The sequence below is a fragment of the Hyperoodon ampullatus genome (genome assembly GCF_949752795.1).
Source record: "Hyperoodon ampullatus genome assembly, chromosome: 5".
Classification (NCBI taxonomy): Eukaryota; Metazoa; Chordata; class Mammalia; order Artiodactyla; family Ziphiidae; genus Hyperoodon; species Hyperoodon ampullatus.
Window position 1 is genome coordinate 86,768,771 of NC_136918.1, and position 25,276 is coordinate 86,794,046.

The 25,276-nt window shown below is 38.9% G+C and overlaps 1 protein-coding gene across 5 annotated transcripts in view; it reads right to left on the bottom strand.

Moving 5' to 3' along the window:
- The window catches only part of SIDT1 (SID1 transmembrane family member 1), a gene marked incomplete at both ends in the record, with an annotated part of 87,447 nt that overhangs the window by 45,403 nt on the left and 16,768 nt on the right, over positions 1–25,276 (bottom strand). For 3 of the 5 annotated variants that reach the window (XM_079704962.1, XM_079704961.1, XM_079704960.1), the window contains 5 exons: positions 1,547–1,630; positions 2,244–2,345; positions 5,500–5,545; positions 16,034–16,204; positions 17,217–17,338. In XM_079704962.1, coding sequence (XP_079561088.1) covers positions 1,547–1,630; positions 2,244–2,345; positions 5,500–5,545; positions 16,034–16,204; positions 17,217–17,338 — 525 coding nt within the window. The remainder of the gene's footprint in view (positions 1–1,546; positions 1,631–2,243; positions 2,346–5,499; positions 5,546–16,033; positions 16,205–17,216; positions 17,339–25,276) is intronic. The other 2 variants (XM_079704963.1, XM_079704964.1) reach the window with 2 other exon arrangements.

The window sequence follows — 25,276 nt, forward strand, 5'->3', positions numbered from 1 at the left end:
GAAAGGACTCTCACATTCCCATGACCTACTCCAGGTTATCCATAATAAAATAATTGTTATATCCAAGAAATTATGTAAATAGGCTGTTCTGATTTCAATCTGTCCGGTGCCCACTTGAGTGCTTAGAATTGTAGTAGACCCTGTATAAAATATATGTCAACAGTCTATGTTTAATAATTCATACTTGTATATTAAATTCTTGAATAAACTTTATTTTTTGGGCAGTTTTAGCTTCACTGTATTAAGTTTTTATTATTTTAAAATTTAATGATAAATGACTTTCCTAAAAGTCACACAGTCAGCAGTTAAATAAACAATTTAGGTTAGGGAAGCAAAAACTCAAGTCAGGAGACCTGAGTTACAGACCTGGCTTTGACTTTCTCTAAGTGGGCTTCTCTGTGTCCCAGTTTCTTATCCATGAATGAAGCATGGTTGACAAGATAATCTTTAAGGTCCAGTATATTTATACAACTCTGATTTTTTTTATTATCCCCAAATTTCTGATATTATGTTTAACCCACTGAGAAAATGGCCCAGTACTGACTCATGGGTCCAAAAGAGAAGTAATAACTTATTGCCAAACATATTGAAAGTAGGAATGTACTGATATGATTTGCACTTCATTAATTTAGTGTCCAGATGATGTAAAATCTGAGTTTCCTACTATGGTTATTTTTTTGTCTTTTTAAGTTTGGGACCACATAATGCTGATGTGCTAAGGAAAAAAAATACTGAAAACAAGAGCAGATATTTGAGATATCAAAACTGAGACATTAAAAATAAAAGCCTGACTAATAGAAGTGTTTTGGTCTGATACCTAAATTATAATTAACCTCTCCTCATTCATGGCCTGCTATTCAATAAACAGTATCTCCTTACCTAGAGAACAGATCAAATCGCAGGTACTCCAAGTAAGTACCGCTCTAAAGCCAGGGACAGAATCTCTTTGAAAATATGCTGACATGATGTCTGTACATTTTTGCTATAAAATTACCATTGAAATAATAATTTAATTATCATACCAAAAGGGCAAACTTCTGCACAAATGTGGTTCATATTCCTTTGAACCTGTCCATTCTGTCCAGAGTTGAAGTTATGTTTTGGTTACAATATGTTTTTTTTCAATTGAAGGATAGTTGATTTAAAATATTGTTTTAGTAGAATATGTTTAGTTGTTTTAAATGGATCAGATAAACTTTACCCTAAACCAGCATCCCCCATTGGGTAGACTGGAATCTTTTGCCCTTACTTCTCTAAGCAATCTGTCAGACACATGTCCCACTGAATCACAGGTTCCCAAGATTCCCCAAGGGGAACGGAGCACCTGGCAGAGTAGCACTGTCTACTATCACCAAGGCTTTGATTTCAGGTGTAGCAATCTTTGTTTTAAAATCAATCAGAAAGGAAAGAGATTCAAGGCACACAGTGAGCGGTAATCCCTTAGGTTTTTCTAAGTCCAGCAGGTAACCTGACTGGTCCAGTAGGTAATCTGATTAAAAACTGTGCACTGTCATTGACAATAACAACCACAGAAGCGATGTCTCACCTGTAGTGTGATAGCAGCTTTCTTGGTCATGGACTGATAGACACCATTAAATTCTACATTGTGGTCGAGATCATACACTGGGCACTGTAACATGCATGAGGGATAAAAAAGGAAAACATCATTAATGTCATAGTATACATACCACACATGTCACCTGGATCACAGGGGAGGGGGTCCCTACTGAGCCAGAAACCATGAAGAGTTTTCCCCCAGAACAGTCATGAAATAGTCCTCCTAAAACTTGGTGCCTTGTCCTCTGAAGTCAAGTTCACTTTATATCAAAGAGAACTGAAAAGATCATTAAAGTGTATCACACCTTTCCCATTTTTTATTAACACCTTATGAAACAGAAAGGGCCTAATGACACAATAAAAATTAAAAAAAATAGAACAAACAGGTTTCTGTTTTTTTTGTGCAGCCCACAAGTTGGTCTTCCTTGTTCTCTGTCATGATCCTCCCTCCCTCCCTTCCTTCCTTTGTTTATTTTGGTGAGGAGTCAACTGCTCTCTATCTCCCCAGATCAGTGTCTACAAACACAGACTGCCCACTTGTGTGCACAAGATACTGTTTTTATTATTTAGCAGTTTTGTCAGAAATATGTAGTATGAGGATAACATGGTGCCCACCCTTCTCTCTCATTTATCCTGGGACAATATAGTACTCCATATTGGAAGGTTGACAGGTTATGAAGACTCACCATGATATTCTGGACTGAGACAACAGAGCATGGATAAGCCATTTCAGACACGACTTTAATGATAACTGAGTCCACATCTTCAGGAAATTTGTATAGAAAATACTAAGAATAAAAAAAAGAAAGACAGGATTTGTTAATGTTAAGAAATGTTTACGGTCAAAAACTCAAGCTATTTTCCCATGAATAAGGTGGTTACCTCAAATATTAAGCACAAAGTTCAGATGTAAATCTCAGTAAGCCTCCAGTAATTGAGTCAGCCATTCACCTCTTGCATATTGAGCAAATGCTCTGTGCAGGGCTCAGGCATTAGGAACACAGCAGTGAACAAGAGAAAGGAGCCATTTCATACAATATTGCCATATCATTTTTTATAGTTTTTCCTTCTCAACTAAACTTTGCTACACTTCATTCTAATTTTGACTTAAGAAGATGCCCCAACCCTTTGAATTAGAGATATGTGAAATGTGACAGGAGACAAGGTTTGCCTCTGTGGGGTCATTTTGAAATATGAAGCTCCTCCTTGAAAAGCAGATAAGCCTGTTCTTCAAGAATCTTAACCACATTCCCATAGGCAAGAATTAGCACTAGACCCACCCTTCCCCTAGACTTTTTTGCCAAAGAATCTATTTCCTGGCTGGAATACAGTGAGATGACATTTAGATTCAAAGACCAAGCCCTACATCTAGCCTCCTGAAATACGTTCACAATTTTGGCAGAAGTATTTCTCCAATATCATCAGAATAAGGAAACATTTATAATAGACAAAAGTTACACTATTTACCTACTTAGATTATCAATCCACTGGAAAAATTTATTAACTCTAAGCCTTAAACATGTTGCTAATAATGAAGAAAGGGGACTTCTGCCCAGTAGTTATAAATATAGAAACTGGTTGAGAAGCTTGACATGAAATACATGATTAAAATTTTGAGGAAAACAAACAAAGCAAACCCCTATCCTAAGGCTTTAGTAAATCTATCACTTTAAAGGAGAAGCACAACCCATTAAAACTTCATTTTGCATTCCCACATCCTCTTTATTAACCTTATTCTGAGAACCAGAGCAATAAGAATAGAACTTTTTCAACAATCCAAAGCCTTCTGATGGGGAAAAAAATCATCTCAAGATTAAAGAGTGTCATTAACGCTGCTTTTTGGAAGTCTGTTCATGCCTTGTAACAGATGGAAACACTCTCAAGAAGCCACTCCATTTTTTGTGCTTTTATTTTGGAGCTTGATTCAAATACATACAATACAGGGCTCTTCCAAAGGTGAATACTCTGGAATTCCCAAGAGGCATTCTTGGTTCTTAGGGGAACCATACTTTGTAACTCAAAAGCATTATTATGGTAACTATTAGCAGTAATGAGCATCACATATATGCCTGTATATTCTAGGAGTTGGCTTTGTGCAAGCTGTAGACATCTACCGAAGCCTTATCTGTATACCAAGGTATTACTAATTGTTTTTAAACCTTTAAATTACCATAAACCCCAAATAAATAAACCCCTTGCCTTGAGAATCTACTTTTACCAGAAAGAAGCAAGTGACAAGGATCCAAAGCAATGCCTGGAATTTAGGCTAAAAATCACCATCTTGTGTCCTGATTATCCAGTTTCTGTAACCTGCTTCTGTCTACAGGAATAGAGACAGACAGTGGTGATTCAGGTTGCCTGAGTATGTGCAATAGTTTGGGTGGACTTACAGGAACAGAAAATTTTTCCTACAGTTGAAGAGGATATAAAATATAGGCTGAAATGGGAACAGTTACGAGTAAAGTAAGACCTTCAGAGACGTCAAAGAATTTCTGTTTTGTTTCATGAGTTTGTTTTAAGTATATTTTACTCTAGTTTGTGATTATATACAAATTATTTGGGCTTTAGTGTTTAATACTTTTTTAAAATAGAAAGAAGCTATAATATATAATCATCACTGATTTTCAGTCTACGAAGTACATCACGACATTCAGTCTATCATTTTTATTATAGCTTTCGATAGGACTATTAGACTGTACTCTTTCTGCAGTTGGGGTACAAGTTTTCCCCTCCCTTTCTATATAGATATCTCCCATTGCACCTAGTAACTAATGCTTTCAAATATTTCATGAATTAAGTGGCTAATACTCTGAGGGCAATGGATCGTGGGACTATAGTCCTCCTCTGTCACTGGGTGGCAGCATATATACACTCTGGAGGCTTTCACTGATGGGAAATTTAACTCTTCAAGGTGTGCTGGAGTTGGCTCTTGCAGAGCTGATTGTGCACATCGATTCCAAACTCTGTGTTCAATGATGTCACGCTAGCAGCTTGAAATCCGCCAGAGTGGAGGTATTTACACTGCAGAAATGGGCAAATGCTACAAAACAGGGCTTTCACTCTAAGAACCAGTTGTTAAATATTCACCAGCTCACAAGTGGTTGTAACAGATTTACAACGTTATCCATATAATATGTTAATCCCAGTTTTAGTACAGTATATCCAAGGCCATTTTTGACAAAGTTGCATTACAGCCTACAGAAGACTTATAATAAATATCAGGACATTAAACAAATCTATTTAAACTTGCTATTGCATAAACTTCACTCTTTCAGAAGCTATGAAAGGAAAAAGGAAGGTAGCTAGAAGTGTCACCAGAAAAGCAGCCTGAGTCAATCAAAGTTTTCATCTATTTAGTCTGTTAATGATTATGGCCTAATGGAGAGCACAGCACAAATACCTAATTCTTCTAATAATTTTTGTCAGCATTCCTGTTCTTTCTTAATGACAGGAGAAACTAATTTTACCCATAACACTGTAGAAATTAAAATCTGTCTCATTTTTATTGTACTTTCAGATCAATTGATTATTTTTGTATTTGTTTAGTGGTGGTCTTCCACTGTCTGTCTCCCCACCCCCATCCTGATTATAAGGTCCGTGAGGGCAGAAGTTGCACCTGTCTCTTCTTCATCCTTCTATCCCTGGCACCTAGTACAATCTAACACTCTACTTGGTACATAGTAGGCCCACAATTTTATGAATGAAGGTTGAGCCAAGGAACATCTGCAGATACTTCATGCCTCCCATTTTACACCAATTCAAGTGATAAGGTTAAAGTGTGTCTAAAATCCCAGTTACATGAACAACATTCCAAAGGTACAAATATAACTCATGTTGTGAAAGATCAAGGGCAACATCACATGCTAACTCTACCTGTTACCATGGTTTCTTTGGGTAACACCAACAGGAAGAATCACGATAACCTTGAAGCCCTTCACTTACCTGGGGTTGAGAGGGACTGGCAGTGAAGTGAAAGGCAACATTTGTCCTGAGAAATATAAGGGGGAGAGGGGAAAGTGGGAAAAGTGAAAGAAAAGCATAAGTTAGCAAGCAAAAATTATTTATTAAAAAAAATCTTAAACTAGATGCAAGGAAAGCCCTACCCTTTGAGAAAGGAGTTCTGGGCCCATAGAAGTGACAAAGTGCGCTGTGTGGGAACTTGGTGGTTTCAACTCTCAAGAATGATCAAATTGGGGAAGGGATCAATTTTATGTCTTTGTAAACCCATGAAGTCATACCTATACAAGTAAGTACTTTGTTGACTTTTATAGACACATTTGTCTTTGGATTCTCTTAAGATTTTACAATCAAGTACAGGGTTTAGGTGTCAGAAGTGGTCTGAAAGAGAGAGGAAAAGAAGGTTTGAGGTTCATTTGCATAATTCCGATAGCACTTCAAAATTTTGATGTATCCATGTCAAAAGATCACTTTTTAAAAAATGTGGTGGATAGATAATCACTATGGTAGTGTCTCTAGGGATAGGAGCATACTCCTCCTGCCCCCAAGCACCCCCAGTTGTCTACATTTCCCTCCAAGGTTGTGTCCTCTTTGTGTTAGGCATTGCCTTCTAAGACCCTTCTTAAAATGCACATACCACCAAAAAAATATAATGAAGTTATTTTCTCTCCAATTATTAATTTGCTGTAAATTATTTTATTAGATATTTTATTAGATATTTTCATTCTTCTGTGAAAGACAGAAATGATTCAGCACTGAGGAAAGGACAGTGTGAGGAGCATGTGGGAACCATACATCTGTAGCGTAGAGTGCTATTGGAAGGAACATACGTGAACAGTTCAAGAGGCTGGAAAACAGAGAAATTTGTTCTTCTCTGTAGTCATGTAAGGGCTGTTTGGGGCTTTTGTTCTTTCTGGTTCTTGCCTCATTTTTTGTTGTGAAGATCACTCACACTTGCCCACTGCACTCTCAATGCCTGAGTCTGGGGAGTGTCATGATCCCAACTGTCCAATGTGACCTGCACTTGTGGGAACCTGAACCTGAACTTCATCTGGGGTCCTTCCCCAGCTTTATTCCCCAATGCTAAGGAGTCTTTCTCTCCACTCCTAATTTTCCTTTTATAAAAATTAAATAGTTTAAGATTTTTATTAAAGATTCCTTTAGAAAGGGCATGTCAGGACATTTAAGCATGAAGTTTATAATTGGAGGTGGTGTTTAGAAGTCATAAAATTTGAGCACTATTTCTAAAGGTAATGACAAACAATTCAGGCTGTCAGCAGACGAGGCTTAGAGTTTAGCAACGGATGCAATTTGTATATATTCACTCTCAATAGAAATCATCATGAGAGTCAAGGATTGGTTCTGCTGACATATGGTTAGTAACTCGTGATCTTAAGTCACCTAAAGAAGCCAAAGTCAGTGTCAAATCCAGTTGTGTGTGTTCTCCTGAGATTCCACAGCCAGAGTCAGGACCCGCGGTGCTGTGTGTGGCTGTCAGCGTGTGAGGAGTGTCATCTGCTATTACCAGGGCAACACGGGGCCCTCAATTCTGTTTGTTGCCAGGTCAGGGGAACAAAGAGGACAGTGATTTTCTTGGCTGGCAACAGACAGTGTAAGATTTCCAGAAGCAAACAGTTTTCTTTGGCCAGCAATTTGTTTTTAAATTCTCCCCTGTCATTTGAATTGCAGTTATAACATTGAATGTGTGGACATTGATAGGAATTTTCTGGGTTTTTTTTTCTTGTTCTTTATGTTTGCTTTACTAGTACAACACATACAAACTTTGAAAACACTTTATTTTCTTTAAGACTATCACATTTAAGTCTTCTCTTTCTCATGGAGTCAACAGTGTGTGCAAAATAAACATGGTGCCTGTTGCAGATGAAAGGTTCCGTTTCCTTCCCCATGGGCCTCAGTGGAAGAGGGGAAGGTTTATTTTATCAGGTGTCATTAAGCAACAGAACAAATCTAATTGAGACACACGTACACCTTTAGTTTTAGAGAAGGAAGTACACAATTTTCGACTTATTTGAAAAAATTAAACACAGGAAACAAAAGTTTATTCAATAAATTAGAAAACCCAAAAGCTCATTTTGTTTCCTCATTTTGGCTACTTTGAGGGAGAGGGAAAGAGAAGAGGAACAGGGGAGTCAAGAGAGATGGGTGAGCAGGGAAGGGGGACAGGGGAAGAGGAGAAAGGGCCATGGGGAAGGGGGCGAGGAGGGGGAGAAGTATCTACAGGCGAGTAATAAAACAGAAGGAAAAGGAAGGGGGGATGGGAAGAAAGGGTGAGTGGAAAGACAGGCAGAGACAAAAACTAAGTCGTTTTTGAGGTGAGTACAGAGAGGCCTGTGAGATTCAGGGCATCATATTCATCTTCTGACAGCAAGCCCCTAGCACAGAGCACAGCGAGCGTTCAAAACCCTCACTTTGTCGAAGGAAATTACACTCATTATTCACCTGGACTGTGGACTTCAGAGTATCATTTCCTGTTATCTCCTTACTACCATCTGTCATGAACTGCCTTTGCTTATCCAGAATCTTTCCCCAACACCTCCATCATCTGTAACCCTCCACCTCAAGGTTCTGGCTGAAGTATAAACTCTCCACGCATGTGCTAAATCCTGTCTTGTCTTCCCTCCTCTGGGACGTTGCTTCTACAAAACTCCAACTCTCCTTTAAATTTTATCTGCCTTTCTACTCCTTGGTTTATAAATATACTCTAGTCTCAACCACTTTCAAAATAAATAACAAACAAAAGCACCCCCCAGGATTGCCCTCTTTTCCCCAAATTTCTCTCCTTTGATGTCATTCTATATCCTTCTCCTTCACAACCAGCCTCTTCAAAGAGTGCTCTCTGCTCCAGTCCCTCATTCATTCCTTCCTCTCTACACTGCTGTCAGGATTCTTTTTCCATCATCTCCCTGAGGTTGCCAGTCACCTCCTTGTAGCTAAATCCAGTGACTTAGTCCTTAATTTTCTTTACCTGTCTGTGACAGTTGACACTGACAGCCACTTCCTCTGTCTTAGAACTTTCTCCCGTGGGCTCTGTGACCCCTGCTTTCCTGGGTTTTCTTCCACACATCTGACTATGCCAAGTCAGCTTCTTCTGAGAGCTCCTATTTCTCAGACCATCCCTTATATGAGAATGTGACCCACAGTCCTGTTCTTGATCTCCTCGTTTTCCTTAGCCACATACATCTTCATTCATATATGTATAATTATATATATTATAATTGCCATAAAATCCATATATATAAATATTCAGTTGCCACAAAAACCACAACAATGGTAGTGAATCACAAGTTTCCGTGTCCAGCCCAGGGTTATCTCCTGGGCTCCAGTCACAGAAGAGTGTTTCTCTGCTGGGCTTCTGCACTTCACCGGCCCTCAAGCATCTCAAACTCTATATGATCAAAATGGAAAGTACTCCCCTTTCCTTGATCCTGACCTGCCACGTCTGTCGATAAGCCTCACCTGACTTGTGACATCATTGTTGGAGTTGTCTTGGATTCCCTTTTTATCCCTTCCACAGCTGACTGCTCACCAAGTCTTACTGATTCTATTAGTGTAAATGTAACCTGGATGCACCTGCTCCCACCTGAAGCACTGTCTTTGCTCAGTATAGCATCCAATAAGAAAAATAAAAAACTGAAAAACAATGTAAATCACTATACTCTACCCCAAAATGCCAAAAGGTCATTACATAGGATGACATATAGCAAAATGGTCTAAAAGCCTCTTTACTCATCCATTTCCTCAAAAATCTATTACTTTTCACAGCACAGTAGCTGAGCTATCGCACTCAAAACTCTCTCTCAAAACAAAGACTCAAGATCCCTACTTAGAAGGCTAGAGGAGGGTTGAAGCCTTCAAGTACTCATGTAAGACTATATTTTTGATTCTGCCACATGTATTTTTTGAATTTGTGAATTATCCCCATGTGTATTACTTGACTCTTTTTCTCCCTTACAACTTTGTTGCTACCATGATATGTTCAGGTCCTAATAATTTTTTAATTCTTCTCTGTTCAGACTTTTTATTTGTCTACGTGCCTCTACCCTTTCCTCTCCAGTTCATCTTCTACATGGCTACTAAAATCATCTCAAAAATCAGACCTGTTCATGATATTCTGTTGCTTAAAATCTCTTAGTGGCTTCCATAACCTTAAAGATGAAGTCTAAACTACCTGGTTCAGCAAAAATATCTCAAAGATCAAGGATTGGGTACTGCCTGTTTCTCCCCTTACCTCCTGTAACTCCACCTCAGGCACCATATGGACCAGCCTTCCTGAAGCTTCTACTCAGTGGCCTCTCTGTCGCTCAGCCCTCTCTCCTGAGCATCGTGCTGTATAAGTTCAACACTCTGCCAGGCACTGCACTTCAAGTTCAACATGTCCCAAAGTGAACTTATCTTTTCCTTCCCTCCTCAAAATTCTCATTTTCTCTTAGGGGCACCACCATCTACAAGTTAGATGGTCATCCTAGACTCTCCCATTTCCCTTACCCTGAATATCCAATCAAGTTTTGTCAACTTCACCTCTAAATTCTTCAGTTCATTTCATTATTTATCTTGACCACGGCATCAGCCTTCTAATTTCTCTGCATCCAGTCTAGTCCCCCTCAAATCCATTATCCATACAAATATCACAACATAGACAACTGTCTAAATTTCTTTTTAAACTATCTGTCATGCACTTTCCGTTCTTGGGGATATCTTTTTTTTTTTTGGGCCGAGCCACATGGCTTGTGAGATTGAACCCAGGCCCATGGCAGTGAAAGCATGGAGTCCTAATCACTGGACCACCAGAGAATTCCCAACAGCCTTCCAGGCTCCTCCCAGCCCAGGAGCAGGTGCCTGCCTGTTCCTGCAGCCTCCCGCTCTTCCCTATCTGCAACTTCACACTCTGCAGCACTGAGCGCCAGGGCAATGGGGTCTGGGAAAAGGAGTAGGGGCAAAGCTGGTGTATGTGCATGTGTGGAGGCAGGTGGGGGAGAGTTAAGACGGCACGGAGTAATGCTTTAAGGCAGAAGTTAATTTTTTAAGCTGGATTTAAATAAATAAATGCTTCATGGAATTGAGAAACATATTTAGGGCAACAAAAATTAGGAGGACAGTGTTAAACAGAAAGTAGAAATAGCATGGTATAGTGGGAACAGCTCAGAACTGCAAGTCAGAAGTCGAATCTAATTTCGATTTTGTCCTTTCCTGGCTGTGTGAGTTTGGACAAATCACTTAACCTCTCTGGGCATCAGTTTGCTCATCTGTAAAAATGAAATGAGTCGATTCAATTCCCAAAGTTCCTTCTATTCTTAAAATTTATGATTCTAAAAAAAAAAAAAACAATGATTGTAGTCTGCCACTGAAAAGCATACAACAGAAACTGCCATGTTGGGAAATTTGAGTTCATTCTTCAGTGTTTCTCTCAATACCTGAGTTCAGATCTCCCCACAGTCCTCAGCTCTTGCCTGTTACCATCATCCTCTGGATTTCTGAGTTTCCAGCAAGACTGGTGTGGGACAATCCAGAGCCAGGGAGGAAGAGACACATATATCTTAGTTACCATCTCTTCTCGGGCTTATCTTATTCGCATAAAACCCCTGGTAACTGTGTGCATTTTGAAATGCTCTGCATGTCTGGTTGCTGAGGTCAGGTCACATTGTGAGAGGCGGAAACAGAAAACAATATGAGGGAATAGACTTGCAGTTTCACCACATGCGTATCATTCAATAACCCTCTCACAGAGTTGTGACCTTATGGCTTCAGTTTCACAGAATTCAGTTCTCCAAAGGGTCTAATTAGCCTCACAGATACCAGCCCTAGAATTCAAGTACCCTACTACCAGGTGACAGCAACAGGTCAGACACACAGAGACCAATTAGTAAATGCAGGGCTTCTGCAAAGTTCAAAATGCACTCTGTTCGGGTAATGTGCTGCCACCTCCTTCAAATTATGAGTACGAATTCCCATACTGTTTAATATCACAAATAAATTTAGTTATTAAAACAATTAAACACAAGCACCACATGTAGAAATTGCTTAAAGGTAGTTGTTCTCAACTCTGCTGCACATTAGAATCACTTGGAGAACCTTAAAAATATATATACTATAATGCTCAAACCTCCCTCCTAGAGACTCATATAATTGATCTTTTTCTGCCTTTTTGGGGGGGCTGGTTCTTTGCTCTTGAAATTATCACGTCACTTTTTTCTACACCAAAATTAATGGAGGGATTTGGAAAAAAAATGCTGTAACTACTTCACCATCCTTCTGACCATTCATTAATCTATCTGTCCATCTGTATCTATGGGTATACACTGTCAAGGGGTGTAGAGAGGACCAAGATAAATATTTGATTCATATCAGCAACTCCACTGGCTACAGACTTCAGAATAAACTGCCTTAGAAAATTTAAGGAGAGCTTTATAATAGAGCAGAACATTCTGATCAGAAAAATAAGCTGCAAAAAAGTAGTATATAAATATTTTAAAATATTCTTATTTTTTAAAAATTAATCTTTTTATTGAAGTGTAACAAACATATAGATAACAAGACATAAGTATATATCTGAAAGAATTCTCACTAAGTAAACATAGCCATGTACTTCTTCTTTCTCCCTGACTGTACCACTGTCCTAACTTCCAACATGACAGAATAGTTTCACCTGTTTTTAAACTTTATATAAATGGAATCAAACAGTGTGTATTCCTTTTGTCTGGCTTCTTTTGCTCAACATTTTGTTTGTGAGATTTATTCATGTTGTTAGGTACAGAAATAGTTTGTTTTTATTGTTGTGTGATATTCCGCAAATGAATAGCACAATTATGTATCTAGGAGTCGAGTATATAACTAGGAGTGGAACTGCGTTGTCAGTCCTTTCAAAGTATAGCAGTTTGGTAGGTGCAGTGGAATCTCATTATGGTTTTAATTTGCATTTCTGACAGCTGATGAGGTTATATTTTTGGACCATTTGTATAGTTTCTTTGGTGAAGTGTCTGTTTAAGTCTCTTGCCTATTTTTTTTCCAGTGGGCTTGCCTGTCTTTTTTATTTTTTAGAAGACAATTATAAAAATAATACTAGTCATTTTATTGGGGTTTTTTTTTGTTTGTTTGTTTGTTTTTTGCGGTATGCGGGCCTCTCACTGTTGTGGCCTTTCCCGTTGCGGAGCACAGGCTCCGGACGCGCAGGCTCAATGGCCATGGCTCACGGGCCTAGCCGCTCCGCGGCATGTGGGATCTTCCCTGACCAGGGATCAGACCCATGTCCCCTGCATCGGCAGGTGGACTCTCAACCACTGCGCCACCAGGGAAGCCCAATACTAGTCATTTTAAATAGTTGACCTGTGGTTTGGTTGATTTTGTCCATTGTTAATTTGTTCTCTATTTCATTGTTTTGGGCTCTTATTTTAGTACTTACTTCCACTTTCTTTGAATTTTATTTTCAGTTCTTTTACTTTTTTATTTTTTTTTCAAGCATTTAATTCAAGAATTTATTTTAAGGATCATAACAAACCTATAGAAATCAAGAGAATGACGATGATGTTTTAAAATACACAGAATTTGGACTTCCCTGGTGGCACAGTGGTTAAGAATCCACCTGCCGATGCAGGGGACATGGGTCTGATCCCTGGTCAGGGAAGATCCCCCATGCCGCAGAGCAACTAAGCCCGTGCTCCACAACTACTGAGCCTGCGTGCTGCAACTACTGCACGGACCTCAACAAAGAGTAGCCCCTGCTCACCGCAACTAGAGAAAGCCCAAGTGCAGCAACAAAGACCCAATGCAGCCAAAAACCATTGTATAGCAATTATGCTCCAATAAAGATGCCAAAAAAAAAAAAAGTACATTCAGGAGTTACATTGACTGGATTCAACTCCACAAAAAGATAAATAAAATAAAATAAAATACATAGAATTTCAACAAAGAAGCAGTTTACACAAGCTTCAGTTCTTTTTCTAACTTCTTAAAATGGGTACTTAACACACTGATTTTCAGCCATTCGTCTTTTCTGACATATACATTTGAAGCTTTACATTTTCCTGTAAGCAGTGCTTTAGTTGCATCCCAGAAGTTTGGATATGTATATTTTCAAAAGGTTAGGCATTCTATCATTTTGAGATGCAGTTTTCAAAATACATTAATTAGCTCAAGTTTGTTATTCATGTTGATCTGCTCTTTTATAGCAGGTGTTGGCAAACTTTTTCTAAAAGGGCCAGATAGTAAATATTTTAGGCTTGCAGGCCATAATTTCTCTGTCCCAACTACTCACCTATGCCACTGTAGTAAGAAAGCAGCCAGAGACAATATGTAAATGAATGGGTAGGGCTATGTTCCAATAACACTTTATTTACAAAAACCATTGGCTAGTCTGTGGGCCATGGTTTGCCAATATTTGTTCTAAGTACTGCATACTGCTATCCTTCACTTTTTGAAAATTCGCTTTATGCCAATTTGCTACCTTAGTATCTGTTTTCACTAACTGGAAGAAATCCGAAGATTTTTGCTTTTCCGAAAAAAGATGAGAAGCGAAAACAGTGTTCAGCGTTTGTTTTGCAGTGTGTACCCTGAGCGGTGAGAGTGGCACTGCCACCGCCTTCCCTGGAACTACGCTCAGCATCTCAGCATCAAGCCACCATAGCTGTGAATTGTGTCTTAGAACCTTTGTGCTTTATCTCAATTTATTCTGTGCATCTGTTAGCAAGATGTGTCCTAAGGTAATTGCTTCTTTGCTTAATATCATTTGGCCTATAAAAGGTTTCACAGGAACACTCTACTTTCACATAGTGGGGGAACCCTGTACATACATTTAAAATTTTTGGGTTGTTATTTTATTAGCTATAGAGAGGGCTACCACAAAGATTGTGAATTTGTACACTTCTTCTTCCCATTCTGCAGTTTTTGCTTTGTATATTTTGAAGTGATATTACTAGGTACACAGAAATTTAGAATTTAAATTTGTCTTCCTGGTAAATGATTATTTTAGAAATATGGAATGTCTCTCTATATCTAATAATGTTCCTTGCATTAAGGAATATCTTGTATAATGTGATATAATACATCAACTTTCTTTTTTTAGTATCAGTATGGTATTTCTTTTACTATCCTTTTATTTACATTTATACATTCTTTTCAAAGATTGTACTCTTGTAAGCAACATATATTTAGTTTTCTTTTTTTCTAAATCCCATTTGACATTCTTAGTCTTTTACTTGGCATATTTGAGTCTATTTATATGTCATTTATTTTCATTGGGTAAATATAAACATTGATTCCCCTTCTGAGATCTTCTGTCTCTGTCCCAAAGTTCTAGTGAGAGGTCAAAGTCTTAAGTATCGTTCCTGTTCCTGAGATCTCCTCATTTTTGCCCCAAAGAATCTATTTATTTCACTGAAGCAGAGTCTGAATCTTGCACCCACCTGGGTGCCAGCCCCCACTCTGAGCAGTGCTCAGACTCATAGGCTCCAAGATTCTTGCCCAGAAGAAGCCAGAGCCACAGAAGGGTGGGTGATACTGGGAACAGCAGCCAAAAGCTTGCCAGTGTTTTCTTATTGATTTGTAGGGGTTCTTTATATATTCTGCATATGAGCCCTTTGTTAGTTAGTGTTGGAAACATATTATCTAGTCTATGGCTTGTCTTTTTGTTCTCTTAATGATAACTTTTGATGAGTACAAATTAAAATTTTAGTATGACTGATTTAATGACATATTTTTTAAAATTTTATTTAAAACACTGAGAGGGGAGGGAATGGTTTGAACCCTTGAGAAGACTTGAACTTAGAGTAGGATAGGGCAGGAAACTCCCCGAAGTTTCTGGCCTTATTAAGGAATAACCTTAGCCTTTCTGTTTACATTTGCACACAGATTTATGCAATATTTTATGTGACTAACTTCTGGGAGAGAATAGATCCCTTAGAGACAACGCCCTCCACTGAATTTATTATACTCCATATCTAATATAAACAATTCGAGATGCTGTATCCCGACTGATTTGGTTTCAAAGGATGGTAGAGCAAGGAGAAGGAGGAAACAGTCATAAGTTTTCGCACAAAGCCACATAACATATTATTTTCAACCTGTATACATTCCTAACCAGAAGGAGAAAACTGAAATAGTAATAAGGGTAAGAAAAATAGCTTAAGATCTTCCTTAAAACAACACCAAAACTTCCTTCAGGAGAGTGGCACTGGTGAGTGACACAGAAGTACCCATCACTAGTGCTTGGATGCCACACTTGCTTGGATGACAGACAGGAGGGGGCCCTCACAGATGCCCAGGAACAGATACACCTATCAGGTGCACTGCCCTCTGCTCCAGTCCCCTACTGCTTCCCCCTTACACAGATTAAGGCCCTGCTGCCCAGCTGTGCACAGGAGAGCTCAGAAGTTGCTAAGACAATATGCCAAGTGGATGATTTCCTTCTGGAGTGCTGATCTGGGAGGAAGGAAGCTGGACTGTGCACAAACAAGCTCAGGAAGAGCAGACAAGCGAACAGAGAAAGGCCACAAGGAGTCCCGCTTACTGCAGCTGGAAGTGCTTGATCTTGGTAACCAGCAATCTGTACTGGGCACCCAGGGGCGCCATGGATGCGACATCTACAAATATCAGTTGCTCCAGAGGCCCTGTTTCATTGGTTGCTTCTGAGGGACATAAGGTGCGGCTCACTTCCTGGTAGTTGTAGCTCCTCTGGTATCTGCAGCAGCCAGTGGAGAGAAAAGCCAGCGAGAAGGAGAAAGACACTCAATGAACGAGCAGGGAAAGGAACGTCTCGTTTCACTTCTCCCTGAACTTCTTTCCAAGTCCTTATATTTAAAATTTCATACTGGACCCACTGATAGTAATTTTAGAGCTACTGTGTTTGGCACACATTGTGTGACATTATAACACAGATATGAGGATTGCTGAGTGCTGAGCAGTTCACTTAGGTGTCTTCATTACCAAATCATCCTCCTAATTCAGTCAGGAAAATTATCAGATTTTGAAGGGAAAACTGTTCTGATAAAACAACCAGTTGATTCCATTTTTCCAATCTTCAAGCTTTTGCTAAATGAACATAAGGAAAGCCCCCGAGTCCAAGTCAGGGCATTAGAGAGTCAGTATTTCAATCCTCACGTGTATTAACCTCCAAAAATGATTTAACACTGTACTATGTGCCCATGTCTGCATGCCTTCTGGTTTGTTCTTGTTAGTGCTCTAGCGCCTTATACAGCTTCCCCTGCAAAAATATAGATTCCACGAGGCAGGGATTTCGCTGTTGTCTTCCACTGCTGTATCCCCAGCATCTATCATTTAGTAGTGCTCAATAAATATTATGGCATAAAGAAAGTACACCCGGTGAACATTATGAAGAATGGGGGGAGGTGTCACTCATTGAAGTTGATGGTGGGACCTAGCCCTGACCTTGGTGGATGACCCACTAACCAACCAAGAGTAACAGAACATTCTGGGTAGAACTAAAATGTTAAACGTTCTTCTGGGTGCTACAGATCTAGACAGAGTGCTTATCAGAAGCTCAAGGAGGAGAGAAACTGAACAGAGCTGAACGGTCAACGCATGCACCACGACAACTGTTTGCACTTAGCATGCGTAATATGTCAACATTCTGCACGTCTGATTTCTCCTTTCACTAGGGAAAAGAGCAATTAAGGTCTAGCACATTGAAAGAAAACAAATGTAATGAAGCTGTCGGGGAAAGATCCACTTACAGTCCTTGGAAGAGCAGAGGAACCTGCCAGGACAGCACCTCTTTCTGCTGGCGAACCACGACCAGGACCGGGTAGTCGAGGTTCTCGGAGGAGCTGTTCACATACACCCGCACGGCGTTCACCTGCGAGCCAGGGCAGAGAGAGAGGAAATGCAAATCACACACGCACGCATACGCACAGACGTGTTACATCATAGTTGCCATCTGAAGCTCTGAAAAACTTTAATTCATACGTTTGCTGCTGACCATAGATACTCCAAATATCCCAGCTGTCTTCTCCTCATTCAGATTGTAACCATAGTCAGTTTCAACACTGATTGCACAATGAAATCACCAGGGAAGATGAAAAAAAAAACCTGATGCCTGGGTCCAACCCTCAAAATTTTGATTTAAGTTGTCTTGGGTGAAGCCAAATTATGGAGGCTTCAAATGGCAGGCTGAGGAGTTTGAATTGGGCAGTCAACACAAGATTAGGAGAATGAGCCAAAACAGAAAAAGAAAGATGCTGATGTGCTTCTCTTCTTATCTGAATATAAATGCTAAATATACAAATATCTTTAAAGAAAAGCCTACAAGTGCCTCAGTTGCTAACAAACTTTAATTTTGGTTTGGAAAATCATTCTGGGCTTCAGACCAAAATGTTATTGCCACATTGTGTTAAAGTCTAGCAGATGGTCTGATGCTCCCCCAGCAACAAGTACTATAGGGGCTGAAGAGTCTTCTCTTTGCGCTGCTCCAAGGCATAGATCAATCCCCAACACTAAATGCTTTTTGATATCAGCAGATCCATGGCTTCTTCTGAATACATGTGTCACCCCAATGATTGAACACTATCATGGCTGTTTAAAAGACAGGAAATTGAATTGTGCCCCTGGATCTAGATGGTTTTGGTGTTTCCCTTCAGTTTTTTTTTTTTTTTAAATAATACTATAGGCAATAGAAAAAAGGCAAAATAAGAAAAAGTTGGTCTCTCTTATGAGATTTTTTTTTCCCCTAATGAATTTAAGCCCTAGTGTTCTCTTGAAAACACCTTATTAGGGGAAAGAATTGAAGCAAGAAAGGCTTGCAGTGAAACCCTGAAGATCTATGACATGTTCAAAATGGAAACTGAGAGGCAGCAGAATAGCATGGGAATCATAGATTCTTACTATTTGGATATCTTATATCATTCTTGATTAAGACACTTAGCTTTTTAATGTTAAAACCGTCCAAGAGTAATTTATAATTAGATAAGAAGTGCTTGCTCACCAAGGGAGCGTTTTCTTGTGCCTGTGCTCTACATGTTTCCATGGAAATTATGCTGCAGCTGATCATTGCCAATACCCTGTCTCTAGTGCAGACCTCTTTCCTAAGCTCTGGATGTTCCACAGGCACCTCAAACTCAACCTGTCTGAAGTGGCACCTGTCACTTCCTTCACCCCTAACTTTCATTTCTTCTGAATTTCCTTGCTTATTGAATGGCCTCACCACACAGCCATTATTCTGAGCCCCAGTCACTCTTGATTCCTACTTCTGTAGCATTCTCCATCAATAGGTCATCAAGTTCTACATAGTGTTCACACCCAGATCCTCCCCTCCCCCGCCAGTGGCAATCCTAGTCCAGTCCTTTATCACTGTGACCCTCCCTGACAGCACCTTATCTAGTCTTCTTATCCCCAGGGCTATACTCCCTCAGATGCCACTTTCATCTTGGCATTCTCCTGCTGAAAAGGCCTTCAGTGGCTCTGGGAATTTTCAGATTTTCCTCCAAAGAAACGGGAATAGTATTTTTATGACAATACAGAATAGAATAATGAATGCTCATGTACTTATCCAGCTTTAATAATTATTATTATTATTATTATTTTTTTTTTTCCAGCTTTAATAATTATTAAAAATTGTACCATTGTCTTTCATTTACACCTTCCATTTTCCACACACATCCTTTTTGGATTATCTTAAAGTAAATACCAAAGATCATACCTTTTCATCTGTAAATATTTCAGTCTATACCTCTAAGGGATAAGGCCTCTTCTTTTTCACATAACACATTACCATTATCATACTCAGTAAAATTAATAATAGTTCTTTAAAATCACCCAATATCCACACAGTGTTTGAATTTCTTCATTTGTTTAAAAAATTGTGCTTTTTTCAGTTTTTAAATTTTGAGTACAAACAAGATCCACATATTGCATTTGGTTGATATGTGTTTTGAATCTCTTTTAATCTAAAGGTAACCCCCCCGCCCCCGCCTTTGGGCATTTATTTGTTAAAGAAAGCAGCTCACAAAGCAGCAGTACAAACCCGAAACACCCACATACTAGATTTTGGTGACTGCACCCTGTGGTGTCATTGAACAGGTTCCTTTATCCCCTGTGTTTCCTGTAAACTGGCAGTTGCAGCTAGAGGCTTGACTAGATTCAACTAAATACATTTCTCCATCTTTTCCTTGGATTTGGGATTACTCAAGAAAGTTTTCCCCACTCCAGGTTACTGAGGCGTGTATTTTCTTCTAGTACTTTATACTTCTAGTATCATATTTTTAATACTTAAATGCCTATCCCTTCCTGATTAATACTAACATACGGTATGAGGAATGACTTTAATTTTATCTTTTTTTTTATATATGGCTCTCCAGTTGTCCCAGCACCACCTATTAACAAGTCCATCTTTTCTCCACTGATCTGAATTGCTGTGGGCTTTTCTTGATTACTGCCTTCTTCTCTAGTTTCTTTGCCTGCCAATCCCCCACATGGCCAATTGCTGTTTCTCAAAAGGGCTCTGTCCCCAGTGATTGGCCTTTCAATATCCTTCTCAACCCTAAAGTCCTTTTTTTGGGATGTCTTCCCTGATATGTCCCCATCCCATCAAATAAGTTGGTGTCTCTCTCTTGGGGGGGGGCATGTGGCCTCTGATTACCTCTATACAGCATATTAATACCACTGTGAAATAATAGAAATATATATGGCCTTTGCCCCCAGTTCCTGGAACAGAGCTCCTAAAACCCTTGTATTTTTCTAAGTGATAAGAGCACTAGTGGCATATTTTGTTCTAATATTTGGTCTTATTCCTGACTCCTGACAGAACTCCTAAATCCTCTGGAATTTTCTGGGTGACAGGAGTCTCTTTTGTTCTAATGAAGAGACTCTTAGTGGGCTCCTGGATAACTTCAGTATGGGAGCTGGTCACCCAAAAGACCTAGCCATGATTAGAAGACTGGAACTTTCAGTTCTACCTCCATCCTCCAGGAAGTGGAGGGGGCTGGAGATTGAGTTAATAATTGATCATGCCCAAATGATGAAGCCTCCATAAAAATTCCTAAAATACAAGGTTTGGAGAACTTCCAGGTTGGTGAATGCATCCATGTACCAGGAGGATGGAGCAACCCAACTCCATGGGGATAGAAGCTTCTGTGCTCAGAACACTTTGGACTTTACCCTATGCACCTCTTCTATATTGTTCATTCTAAGTTATATCCTTTTATAGTTATATCCTACTATAATACTATAGTAATCTAGTAAATAAACTGTATTCCTGAGTTCTGTGAGCTGCTCTAGCAAATTAATCAAACCTGAGGAGGGGGTCTTGGGAACCTCTGATTTATAGCTGTTTGGTCAGAGCATAGGTAACAGCCTGGACGTGTGATCAGCATCTGAAGTGGGAGGTAGGCAGTCTTGTGGGACTGAGCCTTAACCTATGAGATGTGATGCAAATATCAGGTAGACAGTGTCAGAACTGGATTGAATTGTAGGATACCCACCCACACAAAATTGCTTAATGTGTGGAAAAACCATAAATCTGAGGTCAGAAGTACTGGGTGAGTAGAAGAAAATAGAAGTTAGCTTTTTCTACAGACAACCACAAAACATTTTTTCATGCAGTCAAATTTATTCCTTTTTTCTTGGTCACTTTTAAAAATTGAGATATAGATAACATACCACACAACTCACTCTTAAAGTGTATAATTCAGTAGCTTTAGTATATTCAGTATATTCATTTAGTATATTCACAGAGCTGTGCACCCATTACCACTACCTAATTCCAGAATATTTTCATCACCCCAGAAAGAAGCCCTGTACCCATTACCAGTCACTCTTCATTCCCTTCCTCCGCCAGTGCCTGGTAACCACTAATTTAACTTCTCTATGGATTTGCCTGTTTCACATAGGATATTTCATATATGTGGAATAATGTAATATATGCTCTCTTGTGTCTGGCTTATTTCACTTAGCATAATGTTTTCAAGGTTCTTCCATGTTGTAGCATGTGTCAATACTTCATTTCTGTTTATTACTCAATAATATTCTAATTGAATGAATATACAACATTTGTTTAATCTTCAGTTAATGGAAATTTTAGTTTCTACGTTTTGGCTATTACAAATAATGCTGCTATGAAACATTTGTAAACAAGTTCTTGTGTGAACATGTGTTTTCAATTCTTTCTTTTTTAAAAAAATTTTTATTGGAGTATAGTTGATTTACAATGTTGTGTACAGCAAAGTGAATCAGTTATTCATATACATATATCCACTCCTTTTTCTTTTTTAGATTCTTTTCCCATATGGGTCTTTATGGAGTACTGAATAGAGTTCCCTGTGTTTTACAGTGTTTTCAGTTCTTATGAGTGTATACCTAGGAGGAGAATTTCTGGGTGACATGGTAACTCTTATGTTTAACTTTTTGAGGAACTGTCAAAATGTTTTCCAAAGAGGTGCATCATTTTACATTCCAGCAATTTACATTACCAGCAATGTAAAAGTTTCAAATTTTTTCATATCCTTGTCAGCACTTATTATTGTCTGTCTTCTAGATTGTAATTATTTGTGTGTGAAGTGGTGTCTCATTGTGGACATGGACCTCTCAGTATTCTAACTTTTAGTTTACCTGCCTGGCTCTTCTGCAAAGCTGAAAACTTCACCTTTGGCATCTCTGGTGCTGGCAAAATGAATTAACTTAGAAGCAGGCTCACTTTTGAGGTTCATAACACAAACACCAACTTACAGCACATGTGTTTAGAGCACACTTTTGTCTGGCTTAAATCTACAGCAGTCAGAACTGAGGTAAAAACCTAAGGAAAGCTGTGAACTAGGCCAGCTTCATCTTTTGCTTGTCTGCTTCCCTTTTCGTTACCTAGGCTGCAGTCTTCTCCTTCCTTCTTAGGTACTTAGTCCCAGAAGGGATTTCCCTCCACTTTTTTTTTTTTTTTTTTTTACATGTCACTCTAAGGCAGTGATTCTCAAATTTTAGTGTGCTTTTTAGCATTTGAATCTCTCAAACCCACCCTCATCATTTCTGATTCAGCAGATCAGGAGTAGAACTTAAAAATAATGTGTTTTTAACAGCATGCTAGGGGATTCTGATACATGTGGACTGGAGCCCACACTTTGGGAAGTACTGTTTCAAAGAAACCATCTAGTAGATGGCCCCACTTGTCAGCAACTTGCCAACTTCCCATTATTATGAGATGCACAACCGTGAGATCATCAATGTCACTAGCACGTCTGGAAGCTAGTGTGTCTGGTGGGGCTGAAACTGGGCCAGCAGGAAGGAGGTCTGCTGCGAGCAGAGCAGGGCAGATTGTTACTCCACTCCACTCTTTATCTCCACACTCTTTTATTCCTGGTCTGGCTCTTGTAACCCACTTAGTTTTTTTTATTATTTAATAATGATCTTACTAATTATAATTAATTATAATTAAAACTCAGAGATACTGGCATAATAAATTGCAAAAAAAAAATTAGAGTGGGAAATAGAAAACACTGGGCAGTTTTTCAAGATGAGCAGATAATGCACCACCCCCGGGAAAGGATAAAAAGCCCTGTTCAAATGTTGCTTTGCTTTTCTAGAGGCCAATATGCAACTGAGAAAGTTGGATTACATTTGCAGCAGTGAAGTAAGCCATGTAAAGCCAAAACTAAATGAAGGTATTGACAATACATAATGGACCCTGATACCCTGTAACAGACTTCTGTTTTTTTTAAATTTTATTTTATTTATTTTTTTATACAGCAGGTTTTACTAGTTATCTATTTTATACCTATTAGTGTATATATGTCAATCCCAATCTCCCCAGACTACTCTTAAGAGCCAAGATTTTTCCTCCTGTTGCTTCTTCCTGTTGTCATGACAACAAGAGCACATTTATTACATATATCTTGTTCTCTTCCTATGTTACTACAAGCAGGGAATTGCATTATAACTATGAGGGAAGAATTATTTAAATACTCCCATCTCTGATATTATATAGATCACAATTACAAAAGGTCTTAAAGCTTAGAGAGTCCCTTTTTAATCTTTTAGAACATGTCAGTAGGGAAAAGTTCAAAATTACAAATAATAGAGTTCTGTTGCAGAAAGAGGGTGAAAATGAGTTTAATTCAAAATCTAGTTTGGTTTTTCTAAAATAATGAGACTGTAGGCTTTATTGGAATATCAGATTAAGAATCAGAGATTACTGGTTTCCATTATTAGGCACACCATTGTTTACTGGTGTGATCCTGAAAAACTGATTCCACTTGTAAAATAGCTACCATAGTATTTGCTAATGGTTCCTTTTCCTCATGTTACAAACGTTATAACACGATTTTTTTTACAAACAAATACAAATGTTATTTGGTAACTGTTTTAATAACCCTGTTATGTTCACTGGGTGTGTATTTTGGGGGTGTTTAGGTTCTTTGGTCCTTCTGTCTGTCCTTCCTTCCTCCCTCCCTTCCTTCCTTCCCTCTTTCCTACCCTGCCATGCTCCCTCCATCATTCTTCAAACAGTCACTGAGTCAGGAGCTATGGGAGGTGCTAAGGATATAGTAAAGGGAACCCTGTCCTTGAGTAGCTAGCTCATCATCTAGTCAGAGAGACAGATGGTGTTATCATCAAAAGCATAATGTGATAATATTATAGTAGCAATGTGAGCAGGTGCTGTGGGCCCCCAGAGGACAAAGTGGCTACCCATGTGGAAGAGTCAGAGTAAAAAACACAGAAGCTAGTTGGTTACTTCCCAAGTTATAGAGAAGTTGGGATTGTTCACATAGGTCCTGCTGTTGCCTGCCTGGCGCACATGACATTGACTCATGGCGTTAGAGAACCTTGCATCTGGGAAGGTACTCAGGGAGATCATCTAGTCCAAAGGTTCCATTTACAGAGGAGGAGCCCGAGATGTAGAGGTGATATGACTTCCCCAAGGATGCTCAGCTATGGAAGAATCATTACTAGAACCCAAGCTTCTTGCAGCCCAGTCTCCACACAATGCTTGGTCAGATCATGCTATCATCACCATTTTGAATCCCTGACTCCACTGAACACCATTGTGCATGTAGACTTATACTGTGACATCAAGAAGCTATATAAACACCATAAATGAAGGGAGAGACAAGCCACAGTATAGGAGATGTTATTTGTACATATATAACAGACAAAATATCAGTATTGTGAATGTATAAAGAATCCTGAAAACTCATAGAAAAACACAATAACCCAATAGAAAAATGGGTAAAGGATGTAAACAGCAACTGAAGAGAAGAATGACCAAAGAATATGTGAAAAGATGAGAATATTTTACACTCATCAGTAAGGTAAAGACTCAAAAGTATGACAATACCACATTTACAAGGATGGAGAGAAATAGGAACTCTTGCATATTGCTTACGAGAATGTTATTCAGTACAACCATTTCAGAGAACAAGCTGGCAATATCTACTAAAGCTGCAGACGACTTCACATTACATCCCAGCATTTCCACTCCTAAGTTTACACAAAGTCATGAATAAGAATGAAATGAAATGAAGTAGACTATGGATCAGGGTGGATAACTCTGAAGAAGATAAATTAAGAGAAAGAGCAGGTTGTATGATCCTATTTACATAAACTTTGTAAACAAGCAAAACAATAATATCTATCTATCTATCCTTCTATCTATCTTTAGTAAAATAATATCTTTCTATCTATCTTTAGTAAAATATATATACATGGAATTAATAAACACCAAATTCAAGACAATTGTTTTCAAAAACTTGGAAGGATCTCAGACTTAACCCCAGTTGCCACAGTTTCTTAGATATTTATAGAAGACCCAGACTCC